The 16,630-nt window shown below is 37.9% G+C and overlaps 1 protein-coding gene across 3 annotated transcripts in view; it reads right to left on the reverse strand.

Annotated features, from left to right (window-relative positions):
- The window catches only part of CCDC150 (coiled-coil domain containing 150), a 75,846-nt gene that overhangs the window by 42,409 nt on the left and 16,807 nt on the right, over nucleotides 1-16,630 (reverse strand). For all 3 annotated transcript variants that reach the window (XM_032860180.1, XM_032860181.1, XM_032860179.1), the window contains 8 exons: nucleotides 16,457-16,573; nucleotides 15,439-15,568; nucleotides 12,332-12,375; nucleotides 10,608-10,700; nucleotides 6,997-7,104; nucleotides 1,927-2,051; nucleotides 1,349-1,526; nucleotides 748-816 (listed from right to left, as the gene is read on the reverse strand). In XM_032860180.1, coding sequence (XP_032716071.1) covers nucleotides 748-816; nucleotides 1,349-1,526; nucleotides 1,927-2,051; nucleotides 6,997-7,104; nucleotides 10,608-10,700; nucleotides 12,332-12,375; nucleotides 15,439-15,568; nucleotides 16,457-16,573 — 864 coding nt within the window. The remainder of the gene's footprint in view (nucleotides 1-747; nucleotides 817-1,348; nucleotides 1,527-1,926; nucleotides 2,052-6,996; nucleotides 7,105-10,607; nucleotides 10,701-12,331; nucleotides 12,376-15,438; nucleotides 15,569-16,456; nucleotides 16,574-16,630) is intronic.

The following is a 16,630-nucleotide window of genomic DNA, read 5'->3' on the forward strand; positions in this document are numbered from 1 at the left end:
GAGGTGAACTATATCAGAGCTTGGGCTCAGAAACTTCTTAAATTACAAGTTCACACATACATGTTTCTGGTAACATGAATACTATTTAATAGGGCCAGAAGCCAAGAAGCAATCAACATCAATGGTTATACAGACACGTGTCGCAGAATTTACTGTCTGGGGTAGGCTAATTCTCCCTGATGCTCCAGATAATTCTGGATGACAGTGATACATAACCTTTATATGCTTTTCAAATTTTGGAAACACAAACAGCAATGCTTTAACGACCGGCTTTTGTTTTATTTTAATAAGAGTATTTGTTTCTCTGGCCATTCTATCTTTTTAGAACCCAGGAGAGAGTATCTTACAGATGAGTGACAGGTGCTAACAGGTATTTAGGAAGCCTAAGTTAGCTTTTTTAAAAAAAACAAAACAAAACAAAACAGCACTGTCAGCAATGATCTCTTTGCCTCCCACAGGGCCATCGAGGGACTTTCTGGCTAAAATACTCAGTGAACACCAGGGCCCGAGGCCGTTGTGACTCAGTGGCCAACACCAGATGCTCGAACGCTGCACAGCAGCAGCCCCGTGCTGGTGCGACTGGAGCCGTGACCAGAGCGCTCTGCAGGGCGCCCACCTCAGTGGCTTCTTTCCCCCCCACATCCTGGTAATCAACTGAATAACCCATCTCCTCAGTAAAATAAGCTCATACAGGAGGCAGAGATACAGAAGGAAACACAGTGAAATAACAAATAAAATGTGGAATACCTTGTTTTTGGCTAATTCCTTTTCCAAATTGCATTTTTCTTGCACTATTTCTTTCTCTGTTTTATCAACCTGCCCAAGGAGGGGAAACAAAGAAAGGCTCAGTTTCAGTGCAGCCGGCAGGCTCTACTACAGCAGACACACCCTGTTCACGAATACCTACACTGCCGAGATAGCACATCCTCTCAGAAAAGGGGCCACTCAGGGAGTCTCTGAGGCAGAGCAGACTTCACAAATAGCCCTGAAATTAGAAAGACACGTCTGCACGTCAGACTCTGCTGGTTCCTTCCTCAGCAGGAAGACAGAGCTGTTCCCCCTTGACCTCCACGGTCCCACGCCTTCAGGGGAAATCAGCTTTTTAAATCTGATGCCTTCGCTACCATGAGGATGTGTGAGCCACTAGTTAATGCTGTGCAAGGGTGGGCTGTTTGGCACAGTCTACGTCACATGCTACCGGACAGAGATTAGCCACCTAAAGATTTCTTTAATGGGCAACTCAGACTAACTGCATCTGGGCTGTATTTCTTATCTTTGGCACTTAAAATAGTTTTAAAACAAGATCACCACCACAACCAGGAGGTAACATAAATCTGCTGCTACCTACCTCTCCCTGAAATCTTTCTTTCTCTTCCAGCAGAGACTTCTTCTCCTGGATTGATGCTTCCAGTTCACCGCGCAGTCTTGCAATAGTTGTTTCTAGCAGCTCCTTCTGCAAGGCTGTCCTCCTCTCAGCATCCTGTGCTTTCTGGATACACTGATTATGCTCGAGGATTAAATGGTCCCTGTAAGAAGAGAACGAGGAGACATGAGCGCTGAGAGTTCTTTATTTAATAGACCCCTCTTCTCCCAGAACATACTGGCTGAGAGCAGTTGCCAAAATGTTCTAACAAAACTAGTTCCTTAAGGGCAAAGTCTTTATTTTATATTTGTGTCTGGCCCAAGAAATGCAGAATTAAACGTTTCCATTAAAGACAAGAAATACAAATGCGAGGGGCGCCTGGGTGGCTCAGTGGGTCTAGAGCCTCTGCCTTCGGCTCAGGTCATGATCCCAGGATCCTGGAATCGAGCCCCGCATCGGGCTCTCTGCTCAGCAGGGAGCCTGCAAAATAAAATGTAAAAGAAAAAAAGAAATACAAATGCGAGAACAAAAGATACAGAAGAAGTTGCCTATAATTTACTTACAGATGTGTTTGGAGTTGGATTTTCTCATTTTGAACAGTCTCTAGCTCCGTAGTGATACTGGCATGGGCTGCATCCAGGAGTAAGTTTTGTTCTTGAAATGTCTGTGTCATCATTTTCTTCTCTACCTGAGTTTTGGAAGTAATATTAAAAGCTGAGATGCCAGGAAGTCATTTAATAGGGTACCATTGAAAATGGCTGATCAAAGATAGTGACTTAGCTTATGAGAGATAAATTTTTATTTAAATAAAACCTCTTTTTAAAGAATTTAATGTTCAGCTTTCTCTTTGTCGCCACTCTGACCTGACCACAATTCTGTCATTTTATAGCCCTACCAGCCAACAGTGAAGATGCATTATTTACCCAGCCTGCTGCAAAATTTATAAAACTCTTAACATGAACATATTTTTAGATATAAAATTCTACTAGGAATATTTTGGTATTTCAAAATTTTAATATGATGCATATTTTTAAAAAACAACATCAATGTGTATAAAGTGAAAAGATCTCTTCACTTACACTCCCCACCCCCCTTTAAAATAATCCCACTTCTCTAGGGGCAATCATGTTAATAATTTGCTGTGAATTCTTTTGAAAATATTTGAAATTGCACTCAGCTACTGTTACAGAAGCACTATATGGGAATACCTAGGAGATATTGTGGGTTCACTTCCAGACCACCACAATAAAGTGAATAGTACAATAATGCTAGGCAAATAATTTTTTGCTTCCCACTGCATATATAAGTTATAGTCTATTAAATGTGTAGTAGCATTATGTCTTTAAAAAAGCAATATACATAATTTAAAAACAGTTTATTGCTAAAAAATGCTAACCATCATCTGAACTCTCAGTGAGTTGTAAACTTTTTGCTGGTGAAGGGTCTTGCCTTGGTGTCGATGGCTACTTACTCACAAGGGTGGTGTTTGCTAAAGGTTAGGGTAGTTGTGGCAGTTTCTTAAAATAAGACAATAAGACAAAATAAGACAAACAATAAAGTTTGCCACACTGACTCTCCCTTTCAGGAGCTATTTCTCTGTACCATGTGATGCTGTTTGGACAGCATTTTACCCACAGTAGAACTTCCTTCAAAATGGGTCAGTCCTCTCAAACCCTGCTGTTGCTTTATCAACTAAGCTTATACGATATTCTAAACACTCTGCTGTCATTTCAGCAATCACAGCGCCTTCACCAGGAGTGTTAAGAATCCACTTTCTTTGCTCATCCATAAAAAGCAGCTCCTCATTCATTCGGGTTTTATCATGAGATTATACCAATTCAGTCTCATCTTCAAGCTCCTCTAATTCTAGTTCTCTTACTATTTCTATTATATCTGCAGGTACTTCTTCCACTTAAGTCCTGAACTCCTTAAGGGCATCCATGAAGGCTGAAATCCAGTTCTTCAAAATTCCTGGAAGTGTGGATGTTCTGGCCTCTTACTATGAATCACGAATGTACTTAAAGGTATCTAGAATGGTGAATCCTTTCCAAAGGTTTTCAATTTCCTTTGCCCAGATCCATCCGAGTAATCGCTATCTATGGCACCTATAGCTTTGTGAAATAGATTTCTTACATAATAAGACTTGAAAATTGAAATTACTCCTTGGTTCATGGATTGAAGAACAGATGTTGTATTAGCAGGCATGAAAACATTAATCTTGCCCATCTCTTTCAGAGCTCTTGGGTGACCAAGTACATTGTCAATGAGTGTAATATTCTGAAAGGAATCTTTTTTCTGAGCAGGAGGTCTCAACAGTGGGCTTAAAATTTTCAGTAAATCATGTTGTACCAGATGTGCTGTCATCCAGGCTTTGTTGTTCCATTTATAAAGCGCAGGTGGAGGAGATTTAGCATAATTCTTAAGGGTCTTGGGATTTGGGGAATGGTCAAGGAACATTGGCTTCCACTTAAAGCCGCCAGCTACATTAGGCCCAAAGTCAGCGTGGCGTGCTCTCTTCAGCGAGTGAGCCAAGCAGCAGATGCACAGATGCAGATTTTTGTGAAGAACCCGAACCTCACTCTGACCCTGTAGACTGTGCCCAGTGACACCATTTAGAATGTCAAAGCCAAGGGATGCCTTGATGACTCGGTTAAGTGTCTGATTTTTTATTTCAACACAAGTCATGATCTCAGGGTCGTGAGATTGAGCCCTGTATCAGGGGCTCTGCGCTGAGTGTGAAGCCTGCTTAAGATTCTCTCTCTGCGATGCCTGGGTGGCTCAGTCGGTTAAGTGTCTGCCTTTAGCTCAGGCCATGATCCTGGAGTCCCAGGATCAGGCTCCCTGCTCAGTGGGGATTCTGCTTCTGCCTTTTTCTCTGCTCCTTCCCTCATTCCTGCTCTCTCACTAATAAAACCTTAAAAAAAAAAAAAAAGATTTAAAAAAAAAAGAAAGAAAGAAAGAAAAGAAAAGATTCTGTCTCTCTCTCCCTCCACTCCTTCCCTGCTCTAAAAAAAAAAAAAAAAAAAGTCAAAGCCAAAATTGAAGACAAGGAGGGCATTCTGCGACCAGCAGTATCTGATTTTTGCAGGCAAACAGCAGACCATGGCCACACGTTCTGAGACTACAACATCCAGAAAGAGCTCACCCTGTGCTGGATGCTTTATCTGCAGGGCTGCATCATCACATCATCAAGGCTTGCCCTCCTCTAGCTCACCCAGAAATACAACTGTGACGAGACTGCAGGCTCCAAGTGTTGTGCTTGCCTGAAGCCCACGCAGTCAATTGCTCAGGAAGCACAGCCACACCAACAACCTGTGCCGCAAGAGGATGGTCAGCGAAGGCCCAGCTGTCAGCTTTTCTTTCACCCACAGGTCAGCCTCCTGCCTGAGCCACATGGCCCTGAAGCTTTGATAAAGTTTCCCTGACACTGAGTGGGAGAAAAACAAACAAAAACCCTGTTTTGAAGCCAGAAATTGACTTCTCCTCTCTAGTTATGAAAATCCTAAATGGCCTCTTCCAACGGCGTCTGTTGTTTAACGTAGCCACCTTCATTGATGATCTTCTAGATCTTCTGGAGAACTTGCTTCACCTTGCACTTACATGTTACAAAGACAGTTTCTGTCCTTAAACCTCAGGAACTACCCCGCTGGCTTCCAACTCTTCTTCTGCAGCTTCCTCACCTCTCTCAGCCTTCATAGAGTTAGGATCTTGCTCTGGATTAGGCTTTGGTCTAAGGGAATGTTGAGGATGGATCGATCTTCTATCTAGACCACTAAAACTTTCTCCGTATCCACAATAAGGCTGTTTCACTTTCTTATCATTCATGTGTTGACTGGAATAGCATTTTTAATTTCCTTTAACAGCTTTTCTTTTGCCTTCACAACTTGGCTCAATGTTTGGTGCAAGAGGCCTATCTTGGCTTTTGATATGCCTTCTTCACTAAGCTTAATCATTTCTAGCTTTTGATTTATAGTAATAGACATAAAACACTTCCTTTCGCGTGAGCACTTAGAGACCATCAGAGGGGTTATCTTCTGGCCTAATCTCAATATTGCTGGGTCTTAGTAAATAGGAGGTCTGAGAAGAGGGAGAGGTATGAGGAAGAACCAGTCAAAGCAGCCAGAACACACAAAATATTTACGTTTTCCATCTTAAATGGGCATGGTTTGGCATCTGAAAACAATTACAATAATATATCAAAGATCACTGATCACAGATCACCAGAACAAAAATAATGAAAAAACTTGAAATGCTGTGAGAAGTACCAAAATATGACAAAGAGACACAAAATGAGCTAATGCTGTTGACAAATGGCACCAGCAGACCTGCTAGATGCAGGATTGCTACAAACATTCAAGTTGTAAAAAATGCAATTATCTACAAAGCACAATAAAACAACATATGCTTATAATTGTTTTTACATAATTTATTTTCTCTGGCTCACCATTTTGGACTTCTCAAAACATAACACTTTTAGACACATCCCTTCTACCTATAATTTATAAAGCTTTTGCAAGTATAGTACATATTAACAATTATTTCTGTACATGTATTTTAAAACACTTTTATCTTAACAATACTTGACTGCAAAGCAAACCTTCACACCTTTGGAAAATAAAATCCCATCTGTGTAACATTCCAAAGTTAAAAAGTGTTTGTGACAGTATTACTTCCATACGTCACATTATTCTACTACATTGTTAGTCCCTGAAAGTAGAGATTTTATTTTGTTCATGACTATAATCCCTTCTAGACCTAGTACTGTACCTGCACGGAGTAAACACTGGTTTTACTTAGTGTTACGCTACGTGCAGCGGTAAGCATGATGGGAAATAGCAAAGACGTGTAAGAAGGAAGATCATTATCCAGGAAATGAGCCATGCAAATACACTGCTACACAGTGCAAACTAGAGAGGCAGTATAATGCAAAAATTAAAACATGGACTCTGGAGTCAGACCTTGGTTTCAATCCAGCTCTACCCCTTTAGCTATGTGGCTTCAGACAAGCTGATCTACTTCCCTAAACCTCATTTTCCTTATTTATAAGATGAGGATAATAAATATTCCTCTACATACTGGCTGCTAGAATTAAAGGAGGTAACATATGTAAAATCATTAGCATAAGGCTTGCTATATAGTAAGCATGCTCCCAAAAAAGTGAGAACTATTATTATGAAAGTCTGTTTAATGTCCTAGGAGTAGGAGTTAACAGAGAAAACTCACCCCTTCTGGTTTGAGAGATCAAGCTTCCTGCTGAATTTGAGTCTTAAAGAATGAATAGAATTTCAAATAGCTGAAGATGAAATAAAGACCATTCTCAGTAGAGGAAACAGCATAAGCAAAATGGGAAAACCACAGGTGTTTGAGGAAATGCTGAGTATTTGGGCCAGGTAATCACTTTTCTTAAAATAATGGTATTTGAGAAGAAACCGTCAAGAAAGGACTGAGCATAAGGCTAAATGATCCCTCTGATGAAAATTGAAAACCACTAATAAAAAATAAAGTAATTCAGTAAATTTCTTGGAACTGTTAAAATATTTTATTTATCCAATTGGTCATATACATTTCCTAATTTCTTAGCCAAGGAGTTTTCTTGTGATTCTATGAGAAATGGACTAGTTCTAAGTGAATACCTGCAGAATGGCTTGATGGTCAGCAATAATTCTGGCATTTTCCATACTAACAGTCTCAAGCATGCTGTTCAGCTCTGAACACTTTCTAGTCAGCTGGTCATTCGAAACCTAAGATGGTATATACAGCGAGTTACAGATCTCTCCAGTAAGTAATTACTTTTACTTACCACATTTTTAATGATGTTATAGTATTTCACTCTGTATGTGAACTTAATTTACTTATCTCCAACTGGTATTTCATTAGATAATACTTTCTAATATTTGGAGTCAATACCCCACATAATTCTCAATCAAAAGGAGAAATTTGTTTATTTGGTGGAGTGACCGAAGCGTTCAACAGTTAGCTGATCTCCTGTTCACGATTTTGAACACTGTTGAGACAGAGCAAGACATCTACAGAATGGACCTCACATTGTAGATGCCTAGCCAGTACTACAGAAATTCAGTCCCACAATTAGTTGAGCGTTCAGAATTGTTTAGCAAATAATACAAATTGTCTAAGTTCTTTCATCACCAATTACAGTATCCACAACAGCAAAATATAGATAATTGTACCTTTTCACAAGACAGATCATCCAAATTAAAACTAAGATCTTTTGTGCAAGGAATCTATCATATAATTCTGTTGTCTTTTTGACATTTGAAATTTTTATTCCTGTGGAAAACATTTATCTTATTAGTTATTTTTGCAAAGTGTATTTGCCAAGGATTTTTTTTTTTTTTTTAAGTAGGCTCCTCATCCAGTGTGGAGCCCAATGTAGGGCATGAACTCATGACCCTGAGATCAAGACCTGAGCTAAGATCAAGAGTTGGGTATTCATTAGACTGAGCCATTCAGGCACCCCAGGCATCTTACCTTTAATGAACAAATTCTTCAAGAATGGGGACAAATAACTATAGGATCAATTAAAAAAAAACACTCAAAAAATGTTAAGAAAGTAAAGAAATGAAAAACTATCTGGAAAGCATAAGTGGTAGTATAGTAAAGAAGGAAGGAACACATTCAGGGGCATTTGAAAATTATAACCAGATGTACAAACTATTCACCAAGGAATACCTAGGGGTAAGACAAAGATAAACTCTTGATCCTTGAAAAGAAATAGTTAATTTTCTTTGGAGCCAAAATGCCTGAGCTCAAATTCTAACTCTGTGATTTATTAGCTATGTTATTGAACCTCTCTGTATATATCAACTTCCTTATCATTAAAATGAGAATAATAAGTTTCTGTAATAGTGCTATTATAAGGATTACAATTTGCTAGTAACATAAGGTGCTTATAATTATGCCTGGAACATAGAATGAGTTTGGTAAATGTTAATTACTACTACCATAGCAAGAGTAGTAATTTTCATTATTATTTTATAAAATAACACATTTTTTTTCTATTTCCTTTATCATAAAGAGCACGGCAACATTATGATCCCAACATTGAAGCAATCAAATTATACTTAAGAACAAAAAGTTCTTTTAAGTGATTAATATGATTTCATTGACCCTATGAGAAATAACTTGTTTGCCTACACACACACACACACACACACACACACACACACCATTAGCTAAATTTTGCAACCACCATCCTACAGAAAATAATACACAGTACTCTAAAATCCAGTAAGCACTTATTATGTTCCTACTACGCTATTTGTTATAAAAGATACAAAGAAAGTATAAGCACAGCCTGTAGCACTGGACTGCTTAGAATTTCATAGGTGTAGATGAAAGCTATGTATTTAATGAGCAAAATATAAAGCAGACAAAGGCAAAGTATAGATTAGTGCATAATTTAGCAGTATATCTCATATACTTATGTGTCACAGGAGATTTGGTAAAATGGGAAATGTAGTTAATGTGATAATGGTTCATAGATGAAACAGATTTTAAGAAAATTTAAAAAATGGATCATGGCAGTGGTATGAATGCATACAATTAGAATCAATTTTGGTTCTTGGTTTTTTTAACTGAACAAAATTATGTTAACATGTAAACACAAAAATTGGAAGATTTACCTGTGTGTTTTTTTGATGAGGAAAGGACAGTTTCTTCAATTAATGGTGTTGGGAAGACTAGACAGCATATGAAGAAGAATGAAACTAGACCACTATCTTGTACAATACATAAAAATTAACAAAATGGATCAAAGACTTGAACATAAGACCTGAAACCATAAACTTTTAGAAGAAAACATAAGTATTTTTCTTGGTCTCACACTAAAAGCAAAAATAAACAAATAGGACTATATCAAACTAAAAAGCTTCTGTACAGCAAAGGAAACCATCAACAAAATGAGAAGGCAACTTGCTGAATGGGAGATAATACTGGCAATCATGTATTAATATCATATATCTAATAAGGGGTTAATACCCAAAATATATAAAGAATAAAACACAGTAGCTTAAAAAAATCTGATTAAGAAATGGGCCAAATGGGGTGCCTGGGTGGCTGAGTGGGTTAAAGCCTCTGCCTTCGGCTCAGGTCATGATCCCAGGGTCCTGGGACCGAGCCCCGCATCGGGCTCTCTGCTCGGCGGGGAGCCTGCCTCCCCTTCTCTCTCTGCCTGCCTCTCTGCCTACTCGTGATCTCTGTCAAATAAATAAATAAAATCTTTAAAAAAAAAAATGGGCCAAAGATCTGAACAGACATTTTTCAAAAAAGACATACAGATGGCCAAGAGGTACACGAAAAGATGTTCAGCATCGCTAATCAGGGAAATGCAAATCAAAACAACAACGAGGTATCACCGCACACCTATTAGAATGGCTATTACCAAAAAGACAAGAAATAATAAGTATTAGAGAGGATGTGGAGGAAAAGGAATCCTAGGGCACTGTTGAAGGGAACGTAAATTGATACTGCCACTGAGGAAAACAGTACCGAGGTTTCTCAGAAAGTTGAAACTTGAGCTACCGTATGATCCCGCAACTGCTCGTCGGGGCATTCACATGAAGAAATCAAAAACACTAACTCAAAAAGATATTTGCAACCCTACATTCACTGCAGCATTATTTACAATAGACGAGATATGGAAATAACGTTAAGTGTCCATCAATACATGAATGGATAAAGAAAATGTGGTATGTGTGTGCATATAGTTATAGATAGATAATATTCAGCCACAAAAAAGAATTTACTCTTGCCATTTGCAACAACATGGGGGGACCTTGAATGCATACTAAATGGAATATGTCAAGCAGAGGAAGAAAATACCATATAATCTCACTTACATGTGGAATGTTAAAACAAAAAACAAAAAAATGATACCAAGTCCACAGATACACAGAACAGGAAGATAGGTGCCAGAGGCAGCAGGTATAAGGGATGGGAGAAAATGGTGACAGGGGTCAAAAGGTATAAACCTCTAGTTATAATAAAATCTTAAAAAAATTTTTTTTTCAACTATATATGGTGACAGATGTTAACTAGAATTACTGTGACCATTTTGCAATGTATACAAATATTGAATCATTATGTTGTACACCTGAAATATAATGCTATATACCAATTATACCTATCATGATAGTATGAATTAATATAATCAGGATTAATCTTTGTTGATTTCTTAATTAAACAAAATTAACTAACATCTAAAAACTGTAGAAATAAGATCTACCTGTGCTTTTTCTGATGTTTCATGAAGGGCTACTAATTCAGACCTCAAATATGCATTTTCTTCATGTTCCTTGTTCAAAGACATCTGCACATTCTGTAAGAGCAAAAATAATAAGTTCTCTCTCTCTCTCTCTCTCTTTTTTTTTTTTTTTTAACATGTAAGAGCTATTATGAATATCTCTATCAAAATACCTGCTCTGTATTTTGGCTACTATGAGTTCAAGTTTGTTGTGTTTTTGTTGTTGTTGTTGTTGTTGTTATGTTCAATTAGCCAACATATAGTACGTCATTAGTTTTTGATTTAGTGTTGAAAGATTCATTAGTTGGTATTATATCCAGTGCTCTAGTACTAATGATATTTATAGATAAGCATCTTGTAAAGAATTTTTAAAAATCCTGATATCTTCAACTCTCAAACTTCTTTTTTTTTTTTTAAATTTCTTTTCAGCGTAACAGCATTGTTTTTGTACCACACCCAGTGCTCCATGCAATGCGTGCCTCCATAATACCCACCACCTGGCTCCCCCATAAATTATAAAAACTGTTAATTAAAATGTTCTCATATGGTGCTTCAAACTGGAAAGAATTTGCCTAAAACCATAATGTAAATAGTTAAGCAGCATTCTGGTCAAGAAAGTTCTGCTAAGATGAATATTTGTTATACTACATACACATTTCTTCCCCTAAGCAGTTATCTTTTGTGATTTCAAACACATTCAAAGATCTTTTAAAGTTTTATGTAGGTGAAAATGTTTTCATCAAGGATTACCTGAGTGTGGAAAAAAAGAAAACACCTTTGCTCTAAAAACAAACAAACAAATAGGTGACAGGGATATGAACTACTTTTCCCCTCTAACAGGTTGTTATTGAAATGGGGAAGGGCAAAGTGCAAGTCCTCTCCCTATAGAGAGGACCACTCTTCTATTTTTCCAGGAGAAGCATCTCAAGACTTAAACATCACCTACTACAGGGTGAGATAGAACCCAGAAAAATTATTCCAAACAGGATCTACACATTAAGGTTGATTTAGAAATGTATTAAGATATAAAAGTGGTAATAGTTCCTTTTTTTTTTTCATTTTTTATTTTCATAAAATATAAGTAACATAAAATTTCACATTTTACGGGCACCTGGGTAGCTCAGTGGGTTAAAGCCTCTGCCTTCAGCTAAGGTCATGATCCCAGGGTCCTGGGATTGAGCCCCGCATTGGGCTCGCTGCTCGGCAGGGAGCCTGCTTCCCCTCCCGCCCCTGCCTGCCTCTCTGCCTACTTGTGATCTCTGTCAAATAAATTAAAATCTTAAAAAAAAAAAATTTTCACATTTTAATCAATTTAAATGTACAGTTCACTTAAAAATATTTAAGTGTTAAGTTCAGTGGTGTTAAGTATATTCACATTATTGTTACTATTTCTTATAGTAACCAAAAGTAGTAAATATTTTTTATATTTCATAAATTTTATAGCAATTATTTTACAATAAGGATAAGATGCAAATTCATCTCATAATTTTTGCTAACTCATCTTTTTTTCAAACCATAATAATCTGCTGAAATGACTTCTTAATACCCAGCTGACAACAGGTCTGAACATACGACATTTACACTGCAACTTTTTTCTAGTAAGGATTTCAGGAGACTCAGAACAACTGCAAACCAACATGACTGAGGAAATACTACTTAGTGAAAGAGAAAAGAACATCTCTGAACTCTACAACCTCAAAACTTACCTTATTTTCTTCAACCAACTTGGAAATGACCTCATCTCTAGAAACTAAAAACAGAGAGTCCACATAACTATGGTAATAATAACTTACTACAACGACATTGAAATCACATAGTATCTTCTCCCGGAGCAGCTTGCTTTCTTTTTTTCCCCCAGTCTGTATGTTGTGAAAATAAGGAGAATGCAAGTATTTCTACCATATCTTTATAGACTGAAAACTAAGTCATGAAATTATCAAGAAAAGAGTGCACAGTCACATGCGATAGTAAATGAGGTCAGATTTTACAGCAGGCAGGGAGGCTGATGAGTCTGAGGGATTTTAAACTGGAGAGGCACCTGATCAAGGGTTTTTGTTAGCGAGAACACTCTGGCAGAGGCTCAGTAAGGAAGAGGAAATTAGTTTAGTAACTGAGCAGTTACCACAGTATAAAACAATGAAAGGTGGCTTTAAGGGAAGGGCTATGGGGATGCGGAGGGAAAACATACTCTGGAAATTCAACAAGGAGGGAGGACGGTCAGGACGTGGCAGCTGGCTGCTGGGGTAAAGGCAACACGTGAGTCAAGGAGAAAATCTCGTGTCCAGATGTAAGCAATGGGGTGGGTGGTAGGCTCTTCAAGTAGGGAATACAGGATGAGAAGCAGGTTCGGGGGACAGAACTAGTACGAATGATTGCAGTATTTAAGTATTTACCGTGTGTTTGCAGGTCTCTGTAAGACATCCGTATACTGATGTCTAGTTGGCACTAAGATACTGTCTGGAGCTCAGGAAGAGGATCGTATGTAGAAAAAAAAAAGATTTGAAACCACCCGGAGAGTATATACAGTGAAAATAAAACCAAAGACAGAAACAGGGGAACAGTTTGGCACTGTGCACTAGTAGCCCAAAGTAAACTTTTCTGAGAGTAATGTTTTGGCTTTGTGAAAAATTGATAAAGATCTATTAGTTTTGTTTCACTTAAATAGTCTAAAGCCAGAAAATTACAAAACACATAGAACCTCACATTTTATGTAGAATATAATCAGAAAAACTATAATTTTTGAGTATGTAAGTCCAAGACTCATTTTAAATAAGGTAAATGTTCATCTAAAATATGTTAAGGATAAAAAGGATTATTATATGATCCATTTTAAAAGTTCCAATAATCAAAGTCAGAATGAAAGGGGAATGTTTATCTTACTTGGGAGAACAATTTCATCATGTTACTGTGTGTATATAAAAGTTTATTGTTAATAATTACATTTTTAAATTCATTAAAGCAAATATCTAGAGACATTCCTTTTATTAATCTAGTTAGCATAACTATATCTTAAAGTAATCAAATTGCATGCATGTAAAGAGTGTTATTCAATATAAACATATTGTTGGTATTCAGGCTTCCTTTTCCTTGTGTTAGTTTTAATTAATATTTAATTTTCATTTTTTTAAATGGTCTTCCATATATTCTTTATAAAATTCAAAACAAAAGCACTTAGCCAACGAAAAAGTAACATTAAAAAAAATTACTCCTAGGGGCACCTGGGTGGCTCAGTGGGTTAAAGCCTCTGCCTTCAGCTCGGGTCGTGATCTCAGAGTCCTGGGATCGAGCCCCGCGTTGGGCTCTCTGCTCAGCGGGGAGCCTGCTTCCTCCTCTCTCTCTGCCTGCCTCTCTGCCTACTTGTAATCTCTGTCTGTCAAATAAATAAATAAAATCTTAAAAAAAAAAATTTTTTTTTTCAATTACTCCTATAATAGAAAAATCTGTGTTTTAGTCCTAGCTGTCCTATTTGCCATGGGTCCTTAGATACAGACCTTTTTATGCTTCTACAGAATGGGGTATATTTTCTTATCTTTCTTGCAAGTTGTAAGGTCAAATGAGATAATGTGGCAGCACCATCAAATATAACATGTATTTTTGGTAGCCACACAATCACAGGAAGATGGACAATTATCTTGGGACATTAACAGTGAGAACTCCACAAGTAATTCACTAATCAACAACTATAAGAAAAACAGTACTTTCTGTTAAAAGCAGGAAAACAAAACACTGAACAGATTACTCTTTGTTCCATGCTTTTTAAAATTTTTATTTCCCTTTTGGTATTCCCTGCCCTCACTACAGCCAGAGAGCATAGAAGGCACATTGGCAGGAGCACTGGATCTAGAAGATACAGGCTCAGGCCTTGCTTTAACTTTGGGAAGTATGGATAGTTTAGCATGTTACAGAGATCGTTTTCGTGAAAGCTCTATGTAAACCATGAAGTGTTACTCGTGTGAAGCATTGCAGTGTGATCCCTATATTTGATACTGGCTGAAACTGCTTTACAACTATATATTAACAATAGCAAAGGGGCGCCTGGGTGCTCAGTGGGTTAAAGCCTCTGCCTTCAGCTCAAGTCATGATCCCAGATTCCTGGGATCGAGCCCCGCGGGGCTCTCTGCTCAGCAGGGAGCCTGCTTCCTCCCTCTCTCTCTGCCTGCTTCTCTGCCTACTTGTGATCTCCATCTGTCAAATAAAATCTTAAAAAACAAAACAAACAAACAAACAAACAAGAGTAAATATGGCAAGGACTGGTGGGTTGGAAGAACCATGACTGAACAACATGGGATCACGACGAGACTCATCCATTTCCTGGCTCAGTCACCTGTAAGGACTCTGTGCACCCATCTGTAAAATGAGGACATTAAGCTCTAAGGTAAGTTACAACCATCCACTGATACAAATACAGATCAATAGACTGGCAACCTGAAAAATGGGAGCCTGACACGATAAATGGTTAGAGTCAGGTTAGCAAGTATTAAAGGCCTTATTTCCTTATTAATATTCTATTATCCAATATTCAATCTAGATTTCTAGAAACCCAGTATTCCCAAGTCCATGAACACTTAAATAAATCTGAGAAAGAATTTATATATAGAACAGTCTACAGTTGAGAAGATCGAATTCTATTTTATTACCAACACTTTTTTTTTTCAGTGCCACAGAAAAAAGGCAATCAACAATTTTTTACTTGTGGTCCTGTGGTAAATCTCAGTAACAATGGCCTCTTCCAGAACTTTGGATCTTAAGAGTTTTTGCATGATATCTCAAAAGCACCTAACAGAAATGTAATTTCTAGCATCTATTTTCATACTTAGGTCAGACTTGAGCTGAGAGATAGAAGTCTCCAACTCTCCTTTTTTCTGTTGCTCCTGTGCCAGCAGATCTTGGGTGGTCTGTATAGAACTGCGTAGGGCAACGCAGTTTTGCTGCAAAATCTGCACCTGAAATGTGGAAGAAAAAGTCCTTTCTTCAAGGTCAAGATTTCTACCAAACCACCTCAGAGCACATGTGTAAGGCAGATTTTCCTATCTACACATCACTGGAGGGAGAAGGGGAGTTTCTACATTACATTTAAGATTTCAGCAAGGTGCAGTGTTTTACAGCAGGGCCATCCGACAGAACTTTCTGTGCACTTTCCAACACAACACGTACCAGGCACAAGTAACTGCTGAGCACTTGAAGTGTGGCCAGAGTGACTGAGGAACTGAATTTGAATTTTATTTAATTTTAACTAATTTAAATTTAAATAGCCACATGTGGCTAGTAGCTACTATATTGGTGGCACAAGTTAGAGCAACAAAGGATCATTTACAAATTCCTCAAGTAGGAGCGCCTGGGTGGCTCAGTAAGTTAAGCGTTTGCCTTCTGCTCAGGTTATGATCTTGGGATCCTGGGATCAGACCCCACAGCAGGATCCCGGCTTGGTGGGAAGCCTGCTTCTCCCTCTCCCTCTGCTGGCTGCTCCCCCTGCTTATGGTCTCTCACACTCTCTCTGTCAAACAAAAAACTCTTAAAAAATGAAAAAAAAAAAATTTAAGTAGAACCTTTATTTAGTATTTAAGTAGAACCTTTTAAAATAATTTTATTATGAAGGACAGCCATTGGTTAAAGTAAAGATTATGTAATCCAAATACAGGTTATCAGAATTTGGAACTACTAACTGCCTTCAGTACTTAGAACTGAATAGTCTAAATTACATGCAGGTATTTCAAGTAATACTACAGGCAAAAATTTGATCTAGAGAATATTAGCAAAACTAAACACTTATAGGTAAAATATCAGCTTTATCTTTGGGTTCACTTCCTTGACATAAGGGGAGAAAAATCTACCTGTTTCCGTTCCACCTCCACTGTGGATTCCATTTCTTGTATTTTGAAAAGCATGGCTGACGCAGATTTCTCCAGAGATTCCCTTAGGTACTTCTCCTGAGACAGTTGTCTCCGTAGCTACAGAAGAAACTGCAGTTAGGCAAGACCAAAGGAACATCACAGCACCCAAGATCA

Source organism: Lontra canadensis, unplaced genomic scaffold (genome assembly GCF_010015895.1).
Source record: "Lontra canadensis isolate GAN:19392208 unplaced genomic scaffold, GSC_riverotter_1.0 scaffold18, whole genome shotgun sequence".
Taxonomy (NCBI): Eukaryota; Metazoa; Chordata; class Mammalia; order Carnivora; family Mustelidae; genus Lontra; species Lontra canadensis.